Source organism: Enhydra lutris, unplaced genomic scaffold, assembly GCF_002288905.1.
Source record: "Enhydra lutris kenyoni isolate GAN:26980312 unplaced genomic scaffold, ASM228890v2 scaffoldscaffold11, whole genome shotgun sequence".
NCBI classification, from domain to species: Eukaryota; Metazoa; Chordata; class Mammalia; order Carnivora; family Mustelidae; genus Enhydra; species Enhydra lutris.
In genome coordinates, this window is record NW_019154095.1 from 23,805,115 (window position 1) to 23,828,845 (window position 23,731).

The 23,731-nt window shown below is 36.1% G+C and overlaps 1 protein-coding gene across 1 annotated transcript in view; it reads right to left on the reverse strand.

Annotated features, from left to right (window-relative positions):
• Positions 1–16,279: 16,279 nt before the first annotated feature.
• Positions 16,280–23,731, reverse strand: part of LOC111144468 (myotubularin related protein 7) — a 175,200-nt gene continuing 167,748 nt past the window's right edge. The window contains 3 exon segments of the mRNA XM_022498776.1: positions 16,280–17,547; positions 21,040–21,166; positions 22,672–22,812. Coding sequence (XP_022354484.1) covers positions 17,185–17,547; positions 21,040–21,166; positions 22,672–22,812 — 631 coding nt within the window. The 3' untranslated portion in view covers positions 16,280–17,184.

The window sequence follows — 23,731 nt, forward strand, 5'->3', positions numbered from 1 at the left end:
TCCAAGACAGAAAATGTCTGCATTTGAATAATTCTCTGTGAATTTGGGTTTCTACTGCAATAGAAAAAGTGAATGACTTTTTGGATAATTTTATGGCTATGTTGTTTTTCTACTGCAATAGAAAAAGTGAATGACTTTTTGGGTAATTTTATGGCTATGTTGTTTTTCTAAAATAAAAATTGGTTATTTGGAGAAGTCATGCCACGGGGAAAAAGGCCCGCGAAGGCAGAAGTTCTGATTTACTTTAACATATAAGAGAAAACCAGATGGAAATCAGAAATTAGAGAAAAGCTTAGGAGTTATTATTCAGAGTAGAGGTTTGTCATAGGTAGAAATTTAAATGCTAAATATCTCAAAGAGAAGAAAGTTGTCTAAAATGGGATGTATAGTAAAGATATCTGTTTCAAAGTTGGAAGGTTTTCTAGGAGTAAACAAGAGTAGGAAATTTATACTGGCATAGAGCTTGGTTGACAGGTAAGTTTGATCATAAATTATATTCGCTTAAATTGAAGGAATTTCAGTGAAAATTAGAATTCATTTTTAGGGGAAGAAAGTAAACTTTTTGAACTTAAAGAGTAAAACCATATGCCAAGGTCTCCCTTATCCTCACCTAACTTTATTTTTAAAAGAGTTCCTTTGTGGATTGCTGAACCATCGTCGAAGTTCTTACCTACTTCCAATCATTAAATTTTCCTGACTATCACTAAATAACAAGTCACTTGAGCTCTAAATATTATTAGTTGGGAAGTAATCTGCCTTGTCAGTTTTACAATACTTTATTACCTATGCCTTAAAACAGGTGCCCTAAATAAAACACTTTCTGATTGATGTTTGACTTAAAATGAAAATGTACTATTAGAGATTTTAGTCTTTTGGATTAGCCATGCTCTTTCAAGACCCTGTGAAAGTATAACAAAGTTTTGATATGCAATAAATGTAACTTTTTATATAAATATTAGTGTTAGATTAACTTAGTAAGTAGTCTAAATGAACATATGTATATAATATCCTGTAAAATGTTTGGGGAGGCTGAAAAAAGTTTGTGTCTGATGTGAAAGACATCCGTTAAAGACATTTTAAAATATCAAATATTTATACTACTTGTATTTCAAAACAAATGCATACTTTTGTTTCATATATTTACTGTGTTGTTTTTAAAAAATTTTTAATTCTCTATTTTTATAGATAAAAACTGCCAAATGGAAGAAATTAAAAGCTCATCCTCAGTATTAGGCAAAGAAGTTTCTAAGAGTTGATAACTACAAGAATGGCATATAGTAAGTTGTGTTATAAAAATGCAAAGCCCATTACAACTATATCCTAAGTATTATTAATAAGGTATTACAATATATAGTAAATTGCAGAAAATGAACAAATATTCCTCAGTAGAGTGTGCTCAAATTTTATATTCTCAAAGAATTACACTTGTTTTATTTACATTAACAGACTACTTTTATATTACATATTTCTAACATATTAGAGTTGTTCTGTTTTTAAATGATGAACACATAAATAGTTACAGTTGACCTTTGAACAATGCAGAGGTTGGGTCGTTGACTACCTGCACAAACAAAATCCATGTACGATTTTTGACTCCTCAGAAACTTAACCACCAGTAGCCTGCTGTTGCCTGGAAGCCTTATTGATAACATAAAATATTGATTACTACATATTTTGTTCATTATACATATTATATACTGCATTCTTACAATAAAGCTAGAGAAAAGAAAATGTTAAAATCATAAAAAGAAAATATTTACACTCCTGTGCTTTATTGAAAAAAAAAAATCTGTATATATGTGGAGTTGTGCAGTTCAAACTGGTGTTGTTCAAGGGTCAACTAAATACTGGATTATTTTATTTATTTAAATATATTACTATACCCTTTCCAAACCTTTCATACTGGACATTTCAGCAATGTAGCTTTCTTAACCTTTTTCTTTTTTTCTCAGTTTTATTATACATAGTTGATATATATCACTATGTAAGTTTAAGATATGTAACATAATGTATATATTTTGAAATGATTACCACAGTAAGTTGACTTAGTAGATGAACTAAAAAAAAAAAAGTTGTTTTCCTTATGATGAGAATTATTAGGATTAATTAACTGTCTTAACTTTAAGGTATATCATGAAGCAGTGTTAGCTACATTCATGCTGTTACAACCCAGTACTTACTTATCTTGTAACTGGAAGATGGTAGCTTTTCACCACCTTTCTCCAGTTCCTCCCTATACCGCCACCTCTGGTAGCCATAAATCTGAGCTCTTTTCCTATGAGTCGTTTTGTTTTTTGTTTTAGATTCCACACATGAGAGAGCATACAATTTTTGCTTTTCTCTGGCTTATTTCACTTAGCATAATAATGCCCTCAGGATCCATTCATATTGTCATAAGTGGCAGGATATCCTTGTTCTTTATTGCTGAATAATATTTTATAGCGTATATATTCAGCTTCTTTATTCATCCATCAATGGACAGTTAGTTTGATTCTGTGTCTTGGCTCTTGGAAATAATGCTGTGAACATGGGGGTGCAGATACCTTTTGGAGTTACATGTTTCTGTTTCTTTTGGATCTATTTCCAAAATTGAATTACTAGATCATATGGCAGTTCAATTTTTTTTCAAGGACAATTTGTTGTCCTGTTAATTGAAGATAATCGATAGGAAATAATGTATAAGTTTCAGCTACACATAGTGATTTGTTTATATGTATTATGAAGTGATCACTACAGTGAGTCTAGTTACCATCTGTCATTATACAGAGTTGTTACAATATTACTATATTCCCTATGCTGTACATTACGTCTCCTGTCTTATTTTGTAATTGGAAAATTGTACCTCTTAATCCTCTTAACCTATTTTGTCTGTCCCCTCCTTCCCGCTCTGCAACCATCAGTTTGTTCTCTGTATCTTTGAGTGTGTTCCTGTATTGTTTGTTCAGGTTTTTTTGCTGTTTAGATTACACATATAACCAAAATCATACAGTATTAGTTTTTGTCTGACTTATGTCACTTAGGATAATACTCTCTCGGTCTATCCTAGTTGTCATAAATGACAGGATTTCACTCTTTTATGACTGAGTAATATTCCACTGTGTGGGTATATCTGTGTACACATACTTATACATACACACAGACACATACACACACAAACATCACTTTAATTCTTCATATATCATGCATATTTAGGTTGCTTCAGTATCTTTGCTAATATAAATAATAAAGGGATGTATGTGTCTTTTCCAGTTAGTCTGTTTTCTTCAGATAAAAACATAGAAGTGGAATTGCTGGATATTATGGTAGATTCATTTTTAATTTTAAATGTCATACTGTTTTCCGTAGTGGCTGTACCAATTTACCCTCCCATCAATAGTTCACCAGAGCTCTTTTCTCCACATCCTCACCAACATGTTACTGCTTGTCTTTTTTTTTTAAGATTTTATTTATTTATTTGACAGAGAGAGATCACAAGTAGGCAGAGAGGCAGGCAGAGGGAGAGAGAGAGAGAGGAGGAAGCAGGCTCCCTGCCAAGCAGAGAGCCCAATGCGGGACTTGATCCCTGGACCCCGAGATCATGACCTGAGCCGAAGGCAGAGGCTTAATCCACTGCGCCCAGCTTGTCTTTTTGATAATAACCATTCTGACAGATACAAAGTGATACTTCAGTGTGGTCTTAATTTGCATTTCACCGTGGTTCCTGGTGTTAAGATCTTTCCATGCCTATTAATCACCTCTCTGTCTTCTTTGGAAAATTGTCTTTATAGGTCCTTTACCCATTTTTTTTTTTTGTTTGTTTTTTTTAAAGATTTTATTTATTCATTCGACAGAGAGAGATCACAAGTAGGCAGAGAGGCAAACAGAGAGAGAGAGGAGGAAGCAGGCTCCCCACCAAGGAGAGAGCCCGATGCGGGGCTCGATCCCAGGACCCTGGGATCACGACCTGAGCCAAAGGCAGAGGCTTTAACCCTCTGAGCCACCCAGGCGCCCCTCCTTTACCCATTTTTAATCAAAATTGTTTATTTATATATATTTTTTGATATTGAGTTGGATGAGTTCTTTTGTATATTTTGGATATTAACCCCTAATCAGATATGTCATTTGCAAATACCTTCTCCCATTCAGTACAATGTTTTTTTTGTTCTGTTGATGGTTTCCTTTGCTGTGTAAAAGCTTTTTAGTTTAATGTAGTCCTGTTTATTTTTGCTTATGCTGTCCTTGTTTAAAAAGATAGACACCCCCCCCCCAAAATGTTGCTAAAACCAATGTCAAAGAGCTTAATGCTTCTGTTTTCTTCCAGTTTTGTTGATCCTTAGCATACATTTAAGTCTTTAGTACTTTTTTATTTTATTTTTGTTTATGGTATAAGAAAGTGGTCTGGCTTCATTCTTTTGCACGTAGCTGCCCAGTTCTCTCATTGTCATTTATTAAAGAGACTGTATTTTCTCCATTGTATGTTCTTGCCACTTGTCAAATATCAATAGACCATATAAGTGTAAGTTTATTTCTGGGCTCTCTATTCTGTTCCATTGATCTATGTGTCTGTTTTTGTGCCAGTACCATAGTGTTTTGGTTACTGTAGCTTTGTAGTGTGGTTTGATATTTGGCAACAGGATACCTCCAACTTTGTTCTGTCTCAGGGTAATGTTGGCTATTTGGTTTCTTTGGTGATTCCATACAAATTTTAGGGTTATTTGTTCTAGTTCTGTGAAAAATGCCATTGGTATTTTGATAGGGATTGCACTGAATCTGTATATCGCTTTGTGTAGTATGGACATTTTAAAATTATTAATTTTTCCAATCCATAAACATGGCATGTTTTTCCATTTATTTGTGTCATCTTCAATTTCTTTCTTCAGTGTCTTACAGTTTTTTGTACAGCAGTCTTTCACCTCCTTGGTAATATGTATTCCTAAGTATTTTATTCTTGTTAATATAATTGTCATTGGGATTGTTTTCTTATTTTCTCTTTCTGATAGTTATTACTGTATAAAAATGCAACAGATTTCTATTTATTGATTTTGTAGCCTGCAACTTTACTGAATTCCTTTATATTAATTTTTATTTCTGATATTTTTTTGTGGCGGCTTTAGGGTTTTTATATATATGGTATCATGTCACCTGCAAATAGTGACAGTTTACTTCCTAATTTGGATACCTTTTATTTCTTTTTCATGGCTAATTGCTATGGCTAGTTCTTCCAATACTATGTTAAATAAAAGTGGTGAGAATAGATTTCCTTGTCTTGTTCTTACTCCTAGAAGAAAAGGTTTCAGGTTTTCACTGTTGAGTATGATGTTAGCTGTGAGTTTGTCATATGTGGACTTTATTACATTGGAGTACATTTCTACAATACTCACCTTGTTGAGACTCTTTATCATAAATGGATATTGAACTTTGTCATATTCTTTTTATGCATCTTTAAGATGATCATATGGTCTTTATTCTTTGTTTTGTTGATGTGGTTTATCACATTAAAAGATTTGCAAATGTTGAACCATCCTTGTATCCCTAGAATAAGTTCCACTTGATTGTGGAGGACGATCCTTTCAATTCATTGTTGAATTCAGTTTGCTAATATATTGTTGAGAATTTTTGCATCGATGTTCATCAGGGATATTGGCCTGTAACTTATTGTGTTTTTTATGTTGTTTGTTTCTAGTTTAGGTATCAAGGTAATGCTGGTCTTACAGAATTACCTTAGGAAGCATTTATTCCTATTCATTTTTTGAAAGAGTTCAAGGATAGGTATTCTGTGTATTTGAGAGAATTCACCAGTGAAGCCATCTGCTTTTGGACTTTTCTTTGTTGGTAGTTTTTGATTACTGATTCAGTTTCATTACTAGTAATTTGTATGTTCAGATTTTCTATTTTTTGGATTTAGTTCCAGAAGTTTCTGTATTTCTAGGAATTTATCCATTTTTTGTAGGTTTTCAAATGTTATATATAATTATTCAGTGTAGTCTTTTTGATATTACTCTTTTATTCCTGATTTTATTTATTGGGCCCTGTCTCTTTTTTTTTTTTGATGAATCTGACTAAATGTTTTGAAGTTTATCTTCCAAAGGATCAGCTTTTAGATTCATTGATCCTTTTTGTTCTTGTTTTTGTTTCATTTTGTCTCTATTTCAGTTATTTCTATCATGATCTTTTCTATTTCTTTCCTTCTACTAACTTTGGGTTTTGTTTGTTCTTTTAGTTCCTTTAGATGTAGGATTAGATTGTTTGAGATTTTCCTTATTTCTTGAGGTGGGCCTGTATTACTGTAAACTTCCCATTAGAACTGTTTTGTTTTGTTTTGTTTTTAAAGATTTTATTTATTTATTTGTCAGAGAGAGAGAGCACAGGCAGACAGAGTGACAGGCAGAGGCAGAGGGAGAAGCAGGCTCCCTACTCAGCAGGGAGCCCGATGTGGGACTCGATCCCAGGATGCCGGGATCATGAGCCAAAGGCAGCCGTTCAACCAACTGAGCCACCCAGGCGTCCCCCATTAGAACTGTTTTTGCTGTGTCTCAGATTTTGGAATGTTTTATTTTCATTTTCATTTATCTCAAGGTTTTTTTGTTTTGTTTTTTAATTTCTGCTTTGATGTCTTCATTGACCCATTGGTTATTTAATAGCATGTTGTTTAGTCTCCATGTGTTTGTGGTTTTTCCGGTTTTCTTCTTGTAATTGATTTCTAGTTTCATACCTCTGTAGTTGGAAAGGGTGCTTCAAATCGTTTCAGTCTTCTTAAATTTACTGAGACTTGTTTTGTGGCCTAATGCGACTTTGTCTTTTGATTGGAACATTTAGTTCATTTACATTTATAGTAATTATTAATGGGTATGAATTTATTGCCATTTAATATTTTTCTGGTTGTTTTTATATTCCCTATTTCATTCTTCCTCTTTCCCCTTGTGTTGGTGGCTTTCTTTAGTGTTACCCTTGAATTCCTTTTCTTTTGCTATGTATTTATTATAGGTTTTTTTGTTTGTTGTTACCAGAAGTTTCATATATAACAACCTATGTGTATGGCAGTCTTTCTTAATTTGGTGATTGCTTAGAATGTATATTCTAAGAATAATACATTTTTACTCCCCTGTCCCACATTTTACGTTTTTGCTGTCGTACTTTACATCTTTCTATTTTGTGAATCCCTTAAATGATTGTTGTAGATATAATTAATTTTGCTTCTTTTGTCTTTTAATCTTCATGCTATATAACTGGTTGATCCATTATCTTTACTATATGTTTGTTTTTACAGTGAGATTTTTTTCTTTCATATATTTTCTTCTAGTTATGGGCTTTCCTTTTCTGCATAAAGGAAAACCATCACTAAAAAACTATTTAGTTTAGTTAAAAAACTATTTAGTTTTTTTCTTGTCTGGGAAACTCTTTATTTTCCCTTCAATTATGAATGATAACCTTGCCAGGTAGAGTATCCTTGATTGTAGGCTTTGCGTTTATTTATTTTTTTCTTTCAGGAGTTTGAGTATATTGTGCCACTTTCTTCTGACCTGCAGTGTTTCTGTTGAAAAAATCACCTGATAGTTCTGTTGGGGGGGGGGTGTCCTTTATATATAACTAATTGCTTTTCTCTTGCTGCTTTTAAGATCCTCTCTTTTTTTTTTTAAAGATTTTATTTATTTATTTGATAGAGAGTGAGAGAGAGAATGACAGGGGAGAGGGTCAGAGGGAGAAGCAGACTCCTCATACAGCTGGGAGCCTGATGCAGGACTCAATCCCGGGATTCCAGGATCGTGACCTGAGCCGAAGACAGTTGCTTAACCAACTTAACCAACCAACCAGGTGTCCCAAGATCCTCTCTTTATCTTTAATTTTTGACCTTTTAATTAGAATGTGGGTCTTGTTGTGGATCTCTTTGGGTTTCTTTTGTTTGAGACTTCTGCTTCCTGGACCTGCATGTCTGTTTCCTTTCCCAGATTATAGAAGTTTTCAGCCATTATTTATTTAGATAGTTTCTACTCTTCTCTGTTTTTCCTTCTGGGAGCCCTATAATGTGATTGTTAGTATTCTTGATGTCACAGAGATTCCTTAGACTATCATTTTTTAAATTTTTTTTTTTCCTGTTCAATTTGGGTAGTTTTCACCATCCTATCTTCCAGATTGTTGATTTATTCTTCTTTATCATCTAATCTGCTGTTTATTCCCTTTAGTGTAGTTTTCATTTCTGTTACTTTACTCTTAGCAGTTTAGATTGGTACTTTCTTACAGTTTTTCTTTGTTGAAATTTTCACCTTGTCATTCATTGTTCTTCTGAGTTTGGTAAGCATCTTTATGGCCATTACTTTGAATTCTTTATTTGTTGGATCAACCATCTCCATTTCATTTTGTTCTTTTTCTGAGGTTTTATTCTAGGTTTTCTTTGGAACATATTATTCTGTCTCCTCACTTTGCCTCTTTGTTTCTTTCTACATGTTAGGTAGTTCAGTTATGTCTGCTAGTCTTGAGGGAGTAACTTTTTGTAGGGGATATCCTGTAGGGCCAGAAGTGCAATCTCCATTGGCCACTAGGCCAGGTGCTCCAAGTTTGCGACCTGTGTGGGCTGTGTGCTCCCTCTTGTGGTAGGTCCACAAATGCTGTGGGCACTGTGGTAGGCAGGGATGGCCCCTAGCTGAGTGGCTGCAAGGGGTGACTGTGAATCCTATAGGGTCACTGGTTGGCAGGAGTGACCTTTGGCCTGGAAGGCTGTGGGTCCTGACCTCAACTGCTGCTGGTGTACTGGTAGGTGTGGTTATTCTATTTTAATATTTTGAGGATCCTTCATCCTGTTTTCGTGCTGGTTGCACCAGTTTACAGCTCTACCAATAGTGCACAAGCATTCCTTTCGTCCACATCCTTATCAGCATTTGTTATATCTTGTCTTATTGAGGATGGCCACCTAACAGACATGACGTGATATGTCAGTCATTTTGATCTGCAGATTTTTCATATAATAGTTGTCTTTCATGTGTCTTCTTTGGGGAAGTATCTAGTCAAGTCTTTTAATTGGACTATTTTTATTTTTTCTGAGTTTATGTAAGTTCTTTATATTTTTTGGACCATAACTCCTTATCAGATATATAGTTTGCAGTATTTTTTTTCCCATTTCATAGGTTGTCTTTTCACTTTGTTGATTGTTTTGCAAAAGAAACTTTTAGTTTGATGTAATCCCATTTGTTAATTTTTCATTTTGTTGTTTGTGTTTTAGGTGTTGCATCCAAAAAAAGTTATGACCAAGACCCATGTCAGGGAGCTTTTTTCCTTTTTTTATTTTAGGAATTTCATTTTTTCAAGTCTCACATTTAAGTCTTTAATCCATTTCAAGTTAATTTTTGTAAGTGGTGTAAGATATTTGTACAGTTTCAATCTTTAACATGTGAATATCCAATTTCTCCAGCACCATTCATTGAAGAGACTGTCTTTCTCCAGAGTGTTCCTGGCTCCCTTGTCAAATAATAGTTGACCCTATATATGTGGGTTTATTTCTGAGGTCTCAGTTCTGTTCATTGATCTATTTGTCTGCTTTTATATACTCTAGCTTTACTGTATAGCTTGAAATTAGGAAGTTTGATGCCTACTGCATTTTTCTTTTTTGTCAGGATGTCTTTGGTTATTCAGAGTCCTTTTTTGTTCCATACAAATTTTAGGAACTTTTTCTACTTCTGTAGAAATAGGAATTCTGTAGGAATCTTGATAAGGATTTGCATGAATCTGTAAATGGCTTTGGCAATATGGACATTTTAACAACATGAATTTTTCCAGTCCAGGAACACAGATACCTTTCCATGTATTTGTGTCTTCCTCAGTTTCTTTCATCAATTTATTATAGTTTTTAGAGTAGAGATCTTTTACTTCGTTGGTTAAATTTATTCCATGGTATTTTATTGCTTTTGATGCTATTGTAAATGGGATTATGTTCTTTATTTCTTTTTCAGGTCATTTGTTATTGTATAAAAATGTATAAATTTTTGTATGTTAATTGAATATCCTGCAACTTTACTGAATTCATTGATTAGATCTAACATTTTTTTGGTGGAGTCCTTAAGACTCTTATTTATAAAATCATGTCATGTGTAAATAGAGACAATTTTACTTCTTCATTTCCATTTCTGATGCCTGTTATTTCTTTCTTGCCTGATTACCCTGTCAGGACTTCCAATACAATGTTGACTATGAGTGGTGAGAGAGGGCATACATGTCTCTTCCCTATCTTAAAGGAAAAGCTTTCACCCTTTGACCATTGAATATTTTGTTAGATGTAGGCTTATCATATATGGCCTTTGTAATGTTGAGATTCATTCCTTATATATGTAATTGGTAAGAGTTTTTAAGGTTGTTGCATTTTTTTCAAATGCTTTTTCTACATCTATTGCAATGATCATTGATTTTTTTTTTCTTTTATTCTCTTAGTGTCATGTATCACATTGATTGGTGCATGTTGAGTCATCCTTGCATCCCAGGCATAAATCACCCTTGATCATTGTAAATGATCCTTTTCATGAGCTGCTGAAGTCTGTTTGCTCATATTTTGTTCAGAATTTTTGCATTCTGTCATCGGGGATATTGGTTCATAGTTTTCTGGTGGTATCTTTTTCTGGCTTTGATCATTGGTGATGTTGGCTTGTAAAATGAGTTTGGGAGTGTCACCTGTTTGATTTCTTGGAAGAATTTCAAAAGGATCAGTGTTAATTTTACTTTAAATATTTGGTAAAGCTTACCAGTGAAGACATCCAGTCTTGGAATTTTCTTCATTGGGAGAGTTTTAATTGCTGATTAAGTCTCCATACCAGTAATTAGTCTAATTCAGACTGTTTCTTCTCAATTGTTTCAGTGAATTGTATGCTTCTAAGAACTTTTTATTTCTTACACATTTTCCTGTTTGTTGGCATATAATTGTTCATAGCAGCCTTTTATGAGTCTATGTATTTCTTCAGTATCTGTTGTATTATCTCCATGTTTTATTTATGATTTTGTTGATTTGGTTCCTCTTTTTCCCTTGACTTCATCTAATAGTTTCTCAATTATATATTTTCAGAGAACTACCTCTTAGTTTGGTTAATGTTTTCTACTGCTTTCCACTTACCTCCTTCATTTAGTTCTGCTGTAATCTTAACTTTTTCCTTCCTAATGCTAACTTGGGGTTCACTTTGTTATTCTTTTTCTATTTCTTAAGGCCTAGAGTTAGATTATTTATCTGGGATGTTTATTGCTATGAACTTCCCTCTTTGAAATGCTTTTACTGCACTCACAATTGTCATTTGTCTCAGGATACTTTATTTCCACTTTAATTTCTTCTTTGATCCCTTGGATCTTCAGGTGAGTGTTTTTTAATTTGTTTTTTTTCTGCAGTTTCCTTTTTACTGATTTCTAGTTTCATACCATTATGGTCAGAGAAGATACTTGGTGTGATTTCAGTGTTCTTGAAGTTCTAAGAATTGTTTTTTGTCATAACATGTTCTATCCTAGAAAATGTTCCATTTACACCTGGGAAGAATGTATTCTGCTCTCCAGATAGAATGTTCTGTATATCACTGTTAAGTCCATTTTGTCTGTAGTGTTATTCAAATCTGCTTTTTCCTTATTGATTTGACGTCTACATGATCTGTCCATCGTTGAGTAGAGTATTAAAGTCCCCAGCTATTACTGTATTGTTGTTTATTTCTCCTGTTAGGTCTGTTCATTTTTGCTTTATATGTTTATGTGCTCTGACTTTAACTTTGGGTACATAAATATTTACAATTGTTATGTCATCTTCATGTATTGAGCCCCTTATCTTTTATATAATGAACTTCTTTGTCTCTTTTTACAACTTTTTTAAAGATTGTATTTATTAGAGAGAGAGAGAGCAGGGGAGGGGGCAGAGGCAGAGGGAGAAGCAGACTGCCTGCTGAGCCAGGAGCCAGACATGGGGCTTGATCCCAGGACCCTGGGATCAATGACCTGAGTCGAAGGTGGACGCTTAATGGACTGAGCCACCCGGGCACCAGCTTTTTACAATTTTTAAAGTCTATTTAGTGTGATATAAGTATAGCTACCCTGGCCTTTTTTTTTTTTTTTTTTTGGTTACCAATTGCTTGAAATGTCTTTCTTCACTCTTGGTCTGCCTTTAAGTCTGAAGTGGGTCTCTTGTAGACAGATTATCATTTGAGTCTTGTTATTTTAATCCATTTAGGCTTTCTTTGTCTTTATATTGGAGAAATTAATCTGTTGACATTTAAGGTAATTAGGGATAAGGATTTGCTATTGCCATTTTGTTGTTTTATGTTTGTTTTGTAGATCCATTGTTCCTGGTCTTATCCTATTGTTTTTGTGGTTTGATGTCTTATCATTGTCAGTATACTTTGCCAACTTTGTCATCTTCTTTTGTGTAATTACTAAGGTTTTTTCCCTGAGTTACATAAATTCTTTGAGGCTTACATAAATACCTTGAGGCTTACATAAATACCTTAAAATTTAACACCCTATTTTTAACTAACACCAACTTTTATTGAATTCCTAAGCTTTACACTTCTCACATTTTAGTTAATTAATGTTGCAATTTACATTTTCCTTATTGTGTAGTTAATAACAGATTATTAAAGATATGGTTACTTTTACTATGTTTGTTTTTAAATTTTAAACTAATCTTAAGTGACTTACACACCACCATTACCCTATTACAGAATCCATTTTTTACTATTTCTCATTACCAATAGTTTTACACTGACTTTTTTTTTTTTTTTTTAAAGATTTTGTTTGGCAGACAGAGATCACAAGTAAGGCAGAGAGGCAGGCAGAGAGAGTGGAAGGGAAGCAGGCTCCCTGCTGAGCAGAGAGCCCAATGCGGGGCTCCATCCCAGGACCCTGAGATCATGACCTGAGCCGAAGGCAGAGGCTTTAACCCACTGAGCCCCCCAGGTGCCCCTTATACTGCCTTCTTAAGTTTCTTTGCTGTTACCTAATGATCTTTTATTTTCACTCAAAGAGCTCCCTTTAGAATTTCTTGTAAGGCAGGTCTAGTGGTAATGAACTCTCTCAGCTATTGTCTGTATGGCAAAGTATATCCCTCCTTTATTTCTGAAAGACAGTTTCACTGGGTATAGAATTTTTTTTTAAGAACTTAATTATTTATTTGACAGAGAGAAACACAGTGAGAGAGGGAACACAAGCTGGGGAGTGGGAGAGTGAGAAGCAGCCTTCCCACTGAGCAAGGAGCCCGATGTGGGGCTCGATCCCAGGACCCTGAGATCATGACCTGAGCCAAAGGCAGACGCCTAATGACTGAGCCATGTGGGTGCCCCTGGGTATAGAATTCTTGGTTGAAACTTTGGGTTTTTCTTTTTTTTCTCCCAGTATTTTGAATATGTTGTCCCATTATTTCAGACCTGAAAAATTTCTGTTGAGAGGTCTACCTTTAGCCTTATTTGGGGTTCCCTTTTTTATAATCTCACTTTTCTCTTACTGCTTTCAAAAGTATTTGTCTTTGACTATTGACGTTTAATTGTAAAGGTCTTGATTTAGCCCTATTTGAGTTCAGCCTGTTTAGGTCTTTAGGGCCCCTTGGATCTGGGTATCTATTTCTCTACCCAGGTTTGGTAAGTTTTCAGCCATTATTGCTTTAAATATGCTTTCTCTCCATTTCTTTTTCTCCTGGAATTCCCATAATGCAAATATTACTTGTTTTCATTGTGTCCTGTAATTCCTGTAGCCCCTCTTCACTTTCTTTCATTTTTTTTTCATTGCTTCTCTAACTGAATAAATTCAGTTGTTTTTCTTCCAGTTCATTGCTTTGGTCTTCTGCATGGTTAAGTCTGCTTTTGAAACTATAGTATTCTTCGATTCAGTTATTATATTTTTTAGCTCTAGGATTTGGAGTGGATTTATTTTTAATGATTTCTATTTCTTTGTTGAATTTCTTGGTCATGTATTGTTTTCCTAATTTTATTTAGCTGTGTATTTTTATGGTTCACTAAACTTCTTTATGGGAATTATTCTGAGTTATTTATTTGACAACTCATAGATCTCCATTTCTTTTGGGTCAGTTACTAGAGTTTCATTTATTTCCTTTGGTGGTATCGTACTTACCTGATTTTTCATAAGATCTTTGATTCCTTTAGGTTGGTACCTGCACATTTGACTAAGGTGTCTTCTCTTTCAGACTTAGCATGTTTGATTTGTTAGAGACATTCTTCACTAATCAGCTCAGTCTGGATTTCTGGACATGCCTGCTGATAACATCCTTGGGTAGGTAAGGCCTCCTATTAGAGTCTATTTTTGGACAAGGCAACTAACTGTTCATGCTCTGAGGTCAGGGGTATGTCAGAGACTGAGACTAGCTGGATAGCACTGCTGACTTGGTTCCCTACTCCAGTCAGCCTGTGGTATGGTCTTTGTGATTTCCTGAATTCTTTGGTGAGACTTACTAGAAGGTTGGGACTGGTACTATATTTAGCATTCTTTGGGGCAATGAATTAGCCTCTCTGCCCTAGCAGGGCAGCAGGATGGGACCCAGGGCCGCCTAGCTTGTTTGGGGACCTGATGCAGGCAAGAGTGTGCACTGAGTATCCTGGTCAGATGAGGCCACTCGTTTTGCTTTACAGATGTGGAAAGCCACAGGTTGTGCTTCATTCAAGTGCCCTGTAAATGAGACTCTTGGATGGGCTATGCAGTTTCCTGTGTGCTCTGGTTAGGTTTCCTGTGTGGGTAGGTTGAAGGTTGTGTTGAGCAATAGGTGGGGCTCTGAACTCATTTCCCTGGTTGGGTGCAGCAGGAGAAGCAGCTCAAAGACCATTAATGCTCTTTGTGGTCTTGATTCAAGCCAACCCATGCCTCATGTGCCCTGGCCAAATAAAACCACTGGATTTGCTCTTAATGCTATCAATTCTGCCCACCTACTTCTTGGCTTAAGAGTTGCTGGGTCACATAGCTTCCAGGTGTTTTTGTCAGCTCTTCCTGTCAGATGGCACAGGAGGTGATGCTTTGTAGGTATGAGGGCTGGGGAGGGCTAGGCCTCTGGATACTGTGTGGGCAAGAGCCCACTTCAGAAAACTCCCAAATTTTCCTGAACAGATTTTGGGGCTGGGAGCCATGATCTGCAGCAGGGTAGCTGTCGCTCAGCTCTTCTGCCAGGGCATGAGAAGACCAGGCACCAGGGCCAGCAGAATTCCTTCTTTGGGGACCCAAATTTGGCAGGCCAAATTCCCCAGATAGTGCCACTGACTTGGCTTGTAGATGAATGAAACCACTGGTTGGGACTATTAGGCTATACTCATGGGAATTCAGTCTTCCAACTCCCAAGTGTTGGTTGTTGGAAGACCCTCTCCCCTTCTCTGTCTCAGGCTCCTAGTGGTTGAACCCCATACTTTCCCTGCAATCCTTGTAGAGTGAAACCTGAGTAGGGCCTCCAGCTAAGCAACCTACAACATTGAGTCAGGGTTGGGGAGCTGGATGTCACCCATGGGCGCTCCCCACTAGAGGAACTGTAGACTCAATGGAGATAGCTCCATGCAGTGGTGAGGCAGCCTGGGGGAGGGGAAGCGTGGTCAGCATGTTGACCTCTTACCTTTCTAATGCAGTCTGTCTTGGTCTCTGTTGTGTTGTGGGGGGCCTTAGCCTCACTCCTGAGCACTAGAATCCTCTCAGTGGTGTCTCGTCCATGAATAGTTGTTAGTCATCTTCTTGTGAAGGTGAGCAAAGTCAGAAACAACCTCTGTCACCATGTTGGTGATGTTACTCCTCTTACCTCTCTTACCTTATTCCCATTTCAGCAAAATTTAATACATTAGCTTATTAACAGATTTTACCTATTAATAATAGTGATGTGTAGCGGCGCCTGGGTGGCTCAGTCACTTGAGCATCTGACTCTTGATTTTGGCGCAGGTCATAGTCTCATGGTTGTGAGATTGTGCCCCATGTTGGGCTCCGTGATCGGCAGGGAGTCTCCTTGGGATTCTCTCCCTCCACCCCTCCCTTACACATGTGCACTCTGTCTAAAATATATTAATCTATAAAGGAGAAAAAAAATTGATGCAGATTGTAAAAGGTCGCCCTTTACATTCTAGAATGTACTGATAATTAAAAACCATGCAGTTGTAAATGTTATTTATCTCTGTCCAAACTTTCTTCCACTACGTTTCTTCAAAAGTTTATAATCAAACTCTTTTCAGAACTTTCAGCATTGGTTACTAATGTTAAATCATATTAACCAGTTATGCAATTTCTAAAATGATAGGTGATAAAATTAATTATATTATTAAATAGCTAGGACAACCAAATTCTCTAGTTTTTTATTGGTATTTTTCCTCACTGCAATATGACATTGCTAACTTGGTTCTACTAAAAGAATCAGGCTGGTGGTTGGCCCACACTCTCTTGTTAATGTGGTCTCTAAGTAGTAATAAAAGGTTATTTTAAAATGCTATATTTTATAACATTTATAATTTCAAATGTTATATTTAATATGGTCTGAACTCATATTTTAAAAACCAAAGAGTAAATGTTGCTTCTATTTTATTAGGTATTAGACTCGTGTTAAAGAAGTGAATTATAAGTTTCAGCATTTTTTAAATGATGAGATTCCAGAAAAAAGGAAAACAAGATTATAATAACAATTCAAAATATATTATTTAAGGAAAAGTTAAAGTGATCATTAAACCTGAAAGATAAGCTCAAGCAATTACAAAACTTCTCAGTTACAGAGACACATCTGCCAATCAAAAGGGGTACGTTTCCACAGTGTGCTCTGTTACTTGAAATACTGATAACAGAGACGGGGTGGAAGGCAATGTCAGATGTTTTAGAAAACAAAATATATATCTGGAAGTGAAATATGGGGAAAAACTAAGGATAACAGGTGTGAGGGTAGAAGGAACTCCGGGCACTTTGAGCAGATGCATGCTGTGACAAGGAATTTTACTGATGACTCAGGTGATGGAAGAGGTCAGCACTATGTAGTGAACAGAACTTTCTGAGTCTAGAACAATTTTTTAAATGGGGAATTTTTCCTTTATATGTGTTTGATAAAAGAAATGGCTACATCTTGTTCTTCAACATCTAAAGAAACTAAGAGCTGGACTCTTTTCCCTTTTTGTTGCTACATTTTATAGTTCTCAATGACATGTACCATTTCTTGAATTATTTTTTATTTTAAATTGCACTGCTCCCTTATTTTTGGAAAGTGTTTCTTGTGTGTCCTTTATTTTGGATCTTCACAGGGAAACTTCAGGCAGTGAGAAACACAGCTTCGTCAGAATCACGGTCCTTTCCACTGTCTTCACTTGGTGCACACTCCCCACCACTTGGAGACCGGCAGCTCAGATCCTCTACCCCAGACTCCTGATCACTGTTGGCTGACAGATCTGGATCTGAGCTTTTCAAATTGTCTTGGGTTAGAATGAGAGCAGAATCTTCATCACCTTGTGAAGGACTCCTGGATGGAAAAGATTTCATATTTCCACTGTAATCCTGGGGAGTGTTGGCTGTGCTGTTGTCTGAGGTAGAAAACCCTGAGTGTTTGCTGGGTTCAGTCTGTTTACTCTTCACTTTATTGTGATTTAACTGGACTTTCTGAATTTTTTCCAGCCTCTAAAAAAAAAAAAAAATTTTTTTTTCAGGGAAAAATCTTAAATAATTTAGCATTTATTACTTTCCAGCTGGATATAATGTTAAGAACATGGGATTTAAATGGACATGGGTTCAAAGCTAGGCTTTATGACCTTGGACAAAATAATTAGATTTTCTGAGACTTGGTTTCTTCATCTCTAATTAAGGAAGGTAATACTGGCCTTAGTATATAGGTTTTCTGTAAAATGCAAACAAAACAAAACAAAAACCCAAAAAAACCTATATAGAGCACCTGGCAATCAGGAGTCATTCTTCTCTACTGTAAGGTTTTATGTAATGATTTTCATCCTATGAACTCAAAATACAATTCTTTAAAAAATGAGGAATGAGGTGTTTATTATCTAAGTTTTTAAATTAAGATATAAGTCACTTACCATAAATCTCCCCTTCTAAAGTATATAATTCATTGGTTTTAATATATTCACAAGGTTACACAATTCACTACTACCTAATTCCAAAATATTTTCATCATCCCAAAGAAAACCCCATATTCATTAGTAGTTACTCCCTATTCCCCCTTCCCACAGTCCTGGCAACCACTGAGGCGCTTTCTGTCTGTATGGATTTGCCTAGTCTGGACATTTCCTATAAATGGAATCATACAATATATGTCCTTTTATGTCTGGCTTCTTTCCCTTAGTTTATATTCTCGGGGTTCATCCATGATGTAGCATGTATCAATACTCCATTCCTTTTTATGATTGAATATTACTACACTGCATGAATATCCACATTTTGTTCTCTTCATCAGATGATGGACATTTGGATTGCTCAAAATACATTTTACCAGATTTCATCCTTTGCCATCAACCAGGGAAGTGTTAAAAGATCAAGTATTACATACTCCTTTCAAAAGCATTCTCCTTATGTGCAAAGAGCATTGTACTGGGCAATATGAGTAATGGAGATAATACAGATCCAGCCATAAGGAACTGGAAGTATGGAGGCAGAGTTCAGGTAATGTAAGAACTTGCAAGAGGTCACAGTTGTTTAAGAGGGTGAGTGGGATGGCTAGAGGGAAGAGATCCAAATAAGCTTCAGGGATGAAGGAGCATTTTTTTTTAAAGATTTTATTTATTTATTTGACAAAGCGATAGAAAGTGCAAGTAGGCAGAGCACCAGACAAGAGGGAGAGGAAGAAGCAGACTCCCTACTGAGCAAGGAGCCTGATGCTGGGCTTGATCCCACTGGGATCATGACCTGAGCGGAAGTCGCTTAACCAACTGAGCCACCCAGGCGTCCCAGTGAAGGAGCATTTTAACGGGACTATGAGGGAATTAAACTGGAAGGTGCTGGTGATGGTTAGAGCATTTATGGCAGGAGGGACAATAAGAAAAAATTAGAGGTCATTGTGTACAAGAAGCAGAGAACAGTTAAATTTGAGCAAGGGCAATGACGTGGATGAAACTAGAGGGTATTATGCTAACCGAAGTAAGTCAGTCAGAGAAAGACAATTACCATATGATCTCACTGATACATGGAATTAATGAAAAGGCAGAGGAAGAAACAAAATAAGATGAAACCAGAAAGGGAAACAAACCGTAAGAGATTCTTAATCTTAGGGAAAAAACTGAGGGCTGCTGGAAGGGAAAGGGTAGGGGAGATAAGGTAACTGGGTGATGGACAATGGGGAGGGTATGTGTTGAAATGAGCACTAGGTATTATATAAGACCCAGAATCACAAACCTGTATCCCTGAAACAAATAATACATTATATGTTGATAAAAAATTGAAAAAAAAATTTGAGCAAGGGCAATAACAGAGAATAAAGCTGAAGGAATTGATTACTGAATTGTGGGAAAATCTTAAATGCGAGGCTAAGGGGTTTTGACTTTGTTATAAAGGAAAAAGAGCCAATGTCTTTTAATTAAGGTTTTTCTAAGTAATTTTCTTTTTCATTTTTAGTATTTTAACAAAAAATTTTGGAATAGACCAGGAGAATCCTAAGCTTTTCATAAAGCTTGGGTATCTTCAGGAAGAGTAAATAAAACTGGCTTACTGATGTCGTGAGTGGACTTAAAAATGACAAAAATCATAAAGGCTTTTACCAGAGCTCCAGAATCCTAAAAACCTAAACTGTGCTTCATTTCATTTGTCTGTGTGTGTTATTTATAATTCAAGGTCTCTCAGCCCTGGTGACAACTCAAAATCATTGTGGAGCTTGAAAGATTCTGTATCAGAATCTCTGGGCTTAGAGCCCTGGCAGTAGGATTTCATTCATTCATTCATTCATTCATTCATTCCAATTTTTTGAGGTGATTTTGATGCACAAAAACTATTTCTCCAGTAATGTAAACTTAAGGTAGAACTCTCCAAATAAGTCCAAAGATGGTTTGTTTTACCTTTGCAGATTTATAATAGATAAAAATTTATGCTTGACTTCAAAAGTTCTCAAAACCAACAGTTCACTAGTGACGGAATTTGTTTTATCCATCTGGCCACTGTATGGACTTGGGTGAGCAACCCTAGATCAAGCTCTACCATGATACTCATATCTTGAAATGTGATGTTTCCTGGTAATGTTATGGGAGCAACCAGAGAAGTCAGCCTCACCAGCTACCTCTACATGACTGTCTTTATTGGTGGGGTCCCTGAACCATAGTATGTGTCCCCCAGGCCATCATTCTTAGGAGTGACTCTCCCTTAGGTAAAGGAGTAGACTTTGTTGGAATGTATCTTATGATATTTTGCCAACTTTCATTTCATTAGATGTTACCAATCTACACTACATATCTCAGGAGTGTGGAGAAAAGGCTGTTCATCTTATTTTGGTATTTAGTCTCAATTGAGAATTCAGGTCCGGACCACAGCAATTGGTTGCCAATTCTTGAGTAAGTGAATGACATGATGACATCATGGATTTTTAAGAGGAATGAAGCAGAATGAAGCAAAGAATCCAAGTGGTTTTAGTGAGCATCTAAACCAGTGGTATCACTGGAAACAAAGTTATATAATTAGCAAAAATGTGTATATTATAACCTTCCTGGCCAATTAGTGGGAAATTATAAAAGCCAAAAATTAGGCTGTTGCTAAGTTGGTCTCAGCTATTACCATTCATGGAGAAATTTTTACCATACATGCATTTATCTGATTTTGTTCTTTCACTCTGAATCCCATTTTTTATGTACACCCCAGAAGGAATTCATTTTAGTTTTCTCAAATAACAGTAATGAATAAAACCTGACCCATTGTAGGAATAACTGACTAGTTCAGCAAACCATGTAAGGGAGCCCCAAGCCAGATGTCAAAATGTACTAAGTGCCTAGGTTGGAGCTTTGGTGATCTGGGTGCTTACCCGGTGGGTTTCTGGTTCAGGTTATCTACTTAGCTAAAAATATGATGTGGCTATGCTGCTGTGATTCACATATCCTGAGTCATGAGAGACGTTCATGGAACAGTGGTTATCAAGAAATAAGCACAGAAAAGAGACGAACAACAACGAGTGTGTCTTACTTCTTCTAGGGCCTCTAGTTCTTCCTCCAGCTGCTGGGTCTCCTCCTTCACTGCCATAAGGTAATCCGTAATGGACTGTCGGGGCTGCAGTCCCTTTTCAAAGCGGTTGTACATCCCATTCCAGAACCTGCAAAAGATGGCAAAGTTTTAGGGTACCATCATATCACAGTGTGTAAGTTCACTCTCTCAAATCTTCTAAGATACCTGTCATGCCAGAGTCCCAAAGTCCTAATAATTACCAATGGTGGGCTCACACTTAAGGTAATGATTTCATGTTGATGCTCTCTTTTTCTTGGGTCAGTAAATTTCTTTTGAGAGGATAAATTCATGGTGAGTCTACTTGTACACATGGTCCTGAAATAAGGCCTGTATCTTTCTAAAGTAGAATGAAGTAGCACATATTAACACATTCTTCTTTCTTTTTAAGAAAATAGCTCTCAGTTTTGAAATAAACTTGGAAAATTAGTGATTATATTAACATTTAGATTCTTTCAGCTTTGTAGATTTGAGGGTTTTGGCTTGTTTTTTTTTTTTTTTTTTTTTTTTTTTTTATCACAACCACCAAAAATTGATGTTTCCATTTGCAATAAATCTTCCCTTTTTTATCCTACACAATAAAGCATACTGCATTGCAAAGAATAAATAGTACTATCACAAGGATATCTGTAGATTGATGCTTTAAGTAAAGTACTTTGAGGGCAGGGTTTTAGTGTTACTCATTGTCTTATCCATACTGCTTAGAATAGTGCTTGACTCTCAGTAACACACTTGTTGACTGGCTGTTACTAACAAATTAGGAGCAATACAGTTGATTGAATTGTATCTCAACAGCTCTCAAACTGATGTTTTATGGCTTTTTTTTTTCAGTGTGAGACAATATTCTTTCAAATTATGGGGAAATAATTAGATTGAAATAGTTAAGAACAAAAGCAAATTGAGGAGGGAAAAACAACTCTAAAGGAAGCCACTAAGCACTGAGTGCATTTTGTGGGGGTGCATAGGGAGAAAGAATGGGGTTTCTCAGTTTATTCTGTGTAAGTTGGTCTTTTTGCTGACTACTGAGACATCCTTCCACATCATACAACTTCCACATAGAGAACCCAAAGGATAAAATATGACATGCAGCTTTAATAGAATCTGTAGGATGCCACCCTGCTCTTCCATATCCCAATATACAGTCTTAATTTATTTCCACAGAGAAATAATGCCACTAGGCAGAGTTTCAGCAGAGAAAGAAGGCAAGCTAAGTCATGATCACGACCTAAACTTGTGATTCCACATTTAACTTAGAAGACACTTGGTTTATTTGGTCCCTCCTTTCCTCTGTCCTTTCTTGCTTCCTTTTCTTCTTCCCTCCCTGTTTTTTGCTTTTAAATAATATTGGAACTTACATTTTTAAAGTATAATTTTTATAAAATATTGATTTCGAAATAGAATTTGATATGTAGGGGAAAGGAGGGGGAGAGGGGAGACAGGCAAGAATACCAGATATTTAAGCATTCTCTAGTGTGTTTTATGTCCCAAAAAACCCCTTGAGGCCCAGTGTTCTATATACTTTGGACTCCAGATATTAAACAGTAGCAGGATCTACGTTCATAAGCGTCCTCAATAAGGTCCTGTAGGTTTGCATACTTGTACATGAAGTTGCATGGTGTTGTGGGGAGACGAAGGGTTCCGCGGGTCTGACTCTGATCAGCTCTAAATAGAGGATTCATGTAGTCGGCGCGATTCTTCCACAGGTGAGCCCACAGAGAGTAGGTTCTTTCTTGAATTCTGTTATAAAGAAAAGAAGCCTGAAAATGACCTATCTTGGTTCTTAGAAATTGCAGGTATGTAATATTTAAACTGGAAAGGGACCAATAATTGTGAGGTGAATATCCCGTGTCCCTGTTCTGTGGCAGGGAAATTCACAGTCTGTGTGTGTTTTCATGTTCTAGCAGAAGGGCGCTGTAATAGTGTCAGCCTCTCTGCTATGTGTACTGACCTCAACAAGGTGTTTGATTCCTCTGAGTGTAAAGTAAAACTGCTGTGTAATTTGGAGGAAATTTTTCCCCAAATAGTCACTGGAATTTTCTTATTTGCCAAGTACTACTAAAATGCTTCACAAACTGTTTCTTTCATCCAGTCCTCACTGAACTCCTACAAGATCTGTCCATTGTACGGATGAGGAAATCAAGGCGAAGAGAGATGGAGCAGTTTCTCAAAGTCACATAGTACAAAGACACAGTTAGTGGAATAGCCAGAATTCAAAGGCAAGCAGACACCAGTAAAGTGACTGGTCCATCACAGCAAACCACAAAACTGTCTAGGAAAACAGGCAAGCTTGAAGGAAGCACTCTGCTACTTTTCATCATTTACCAGTTAACCAGGAATCACACTTGAAGTTCCTGAGAGAAAACTGAGTATCCACCAGAAAAAGCTATTTTCTTTCTGTTCAGAATGTATAAAACCAGTGACATCCATTTTACTTGAACTGATCATTTCCAAAATTAAATCTGATATTATTATATACACTACAGTTAAAATCATTTCATGACAATTTCAAAACTGCTCTCTCATTGCAGTTCATAAAGCACTTTGCTGTTAAGTTTTTGACTTTGCAATTTAAGTTCTACATTTCATTGACTTTCCTCCTGGGTAGAGACAATACAGTTTTAATCTGAATAAAAGGTGACTTGGGGCTTCAAATTTG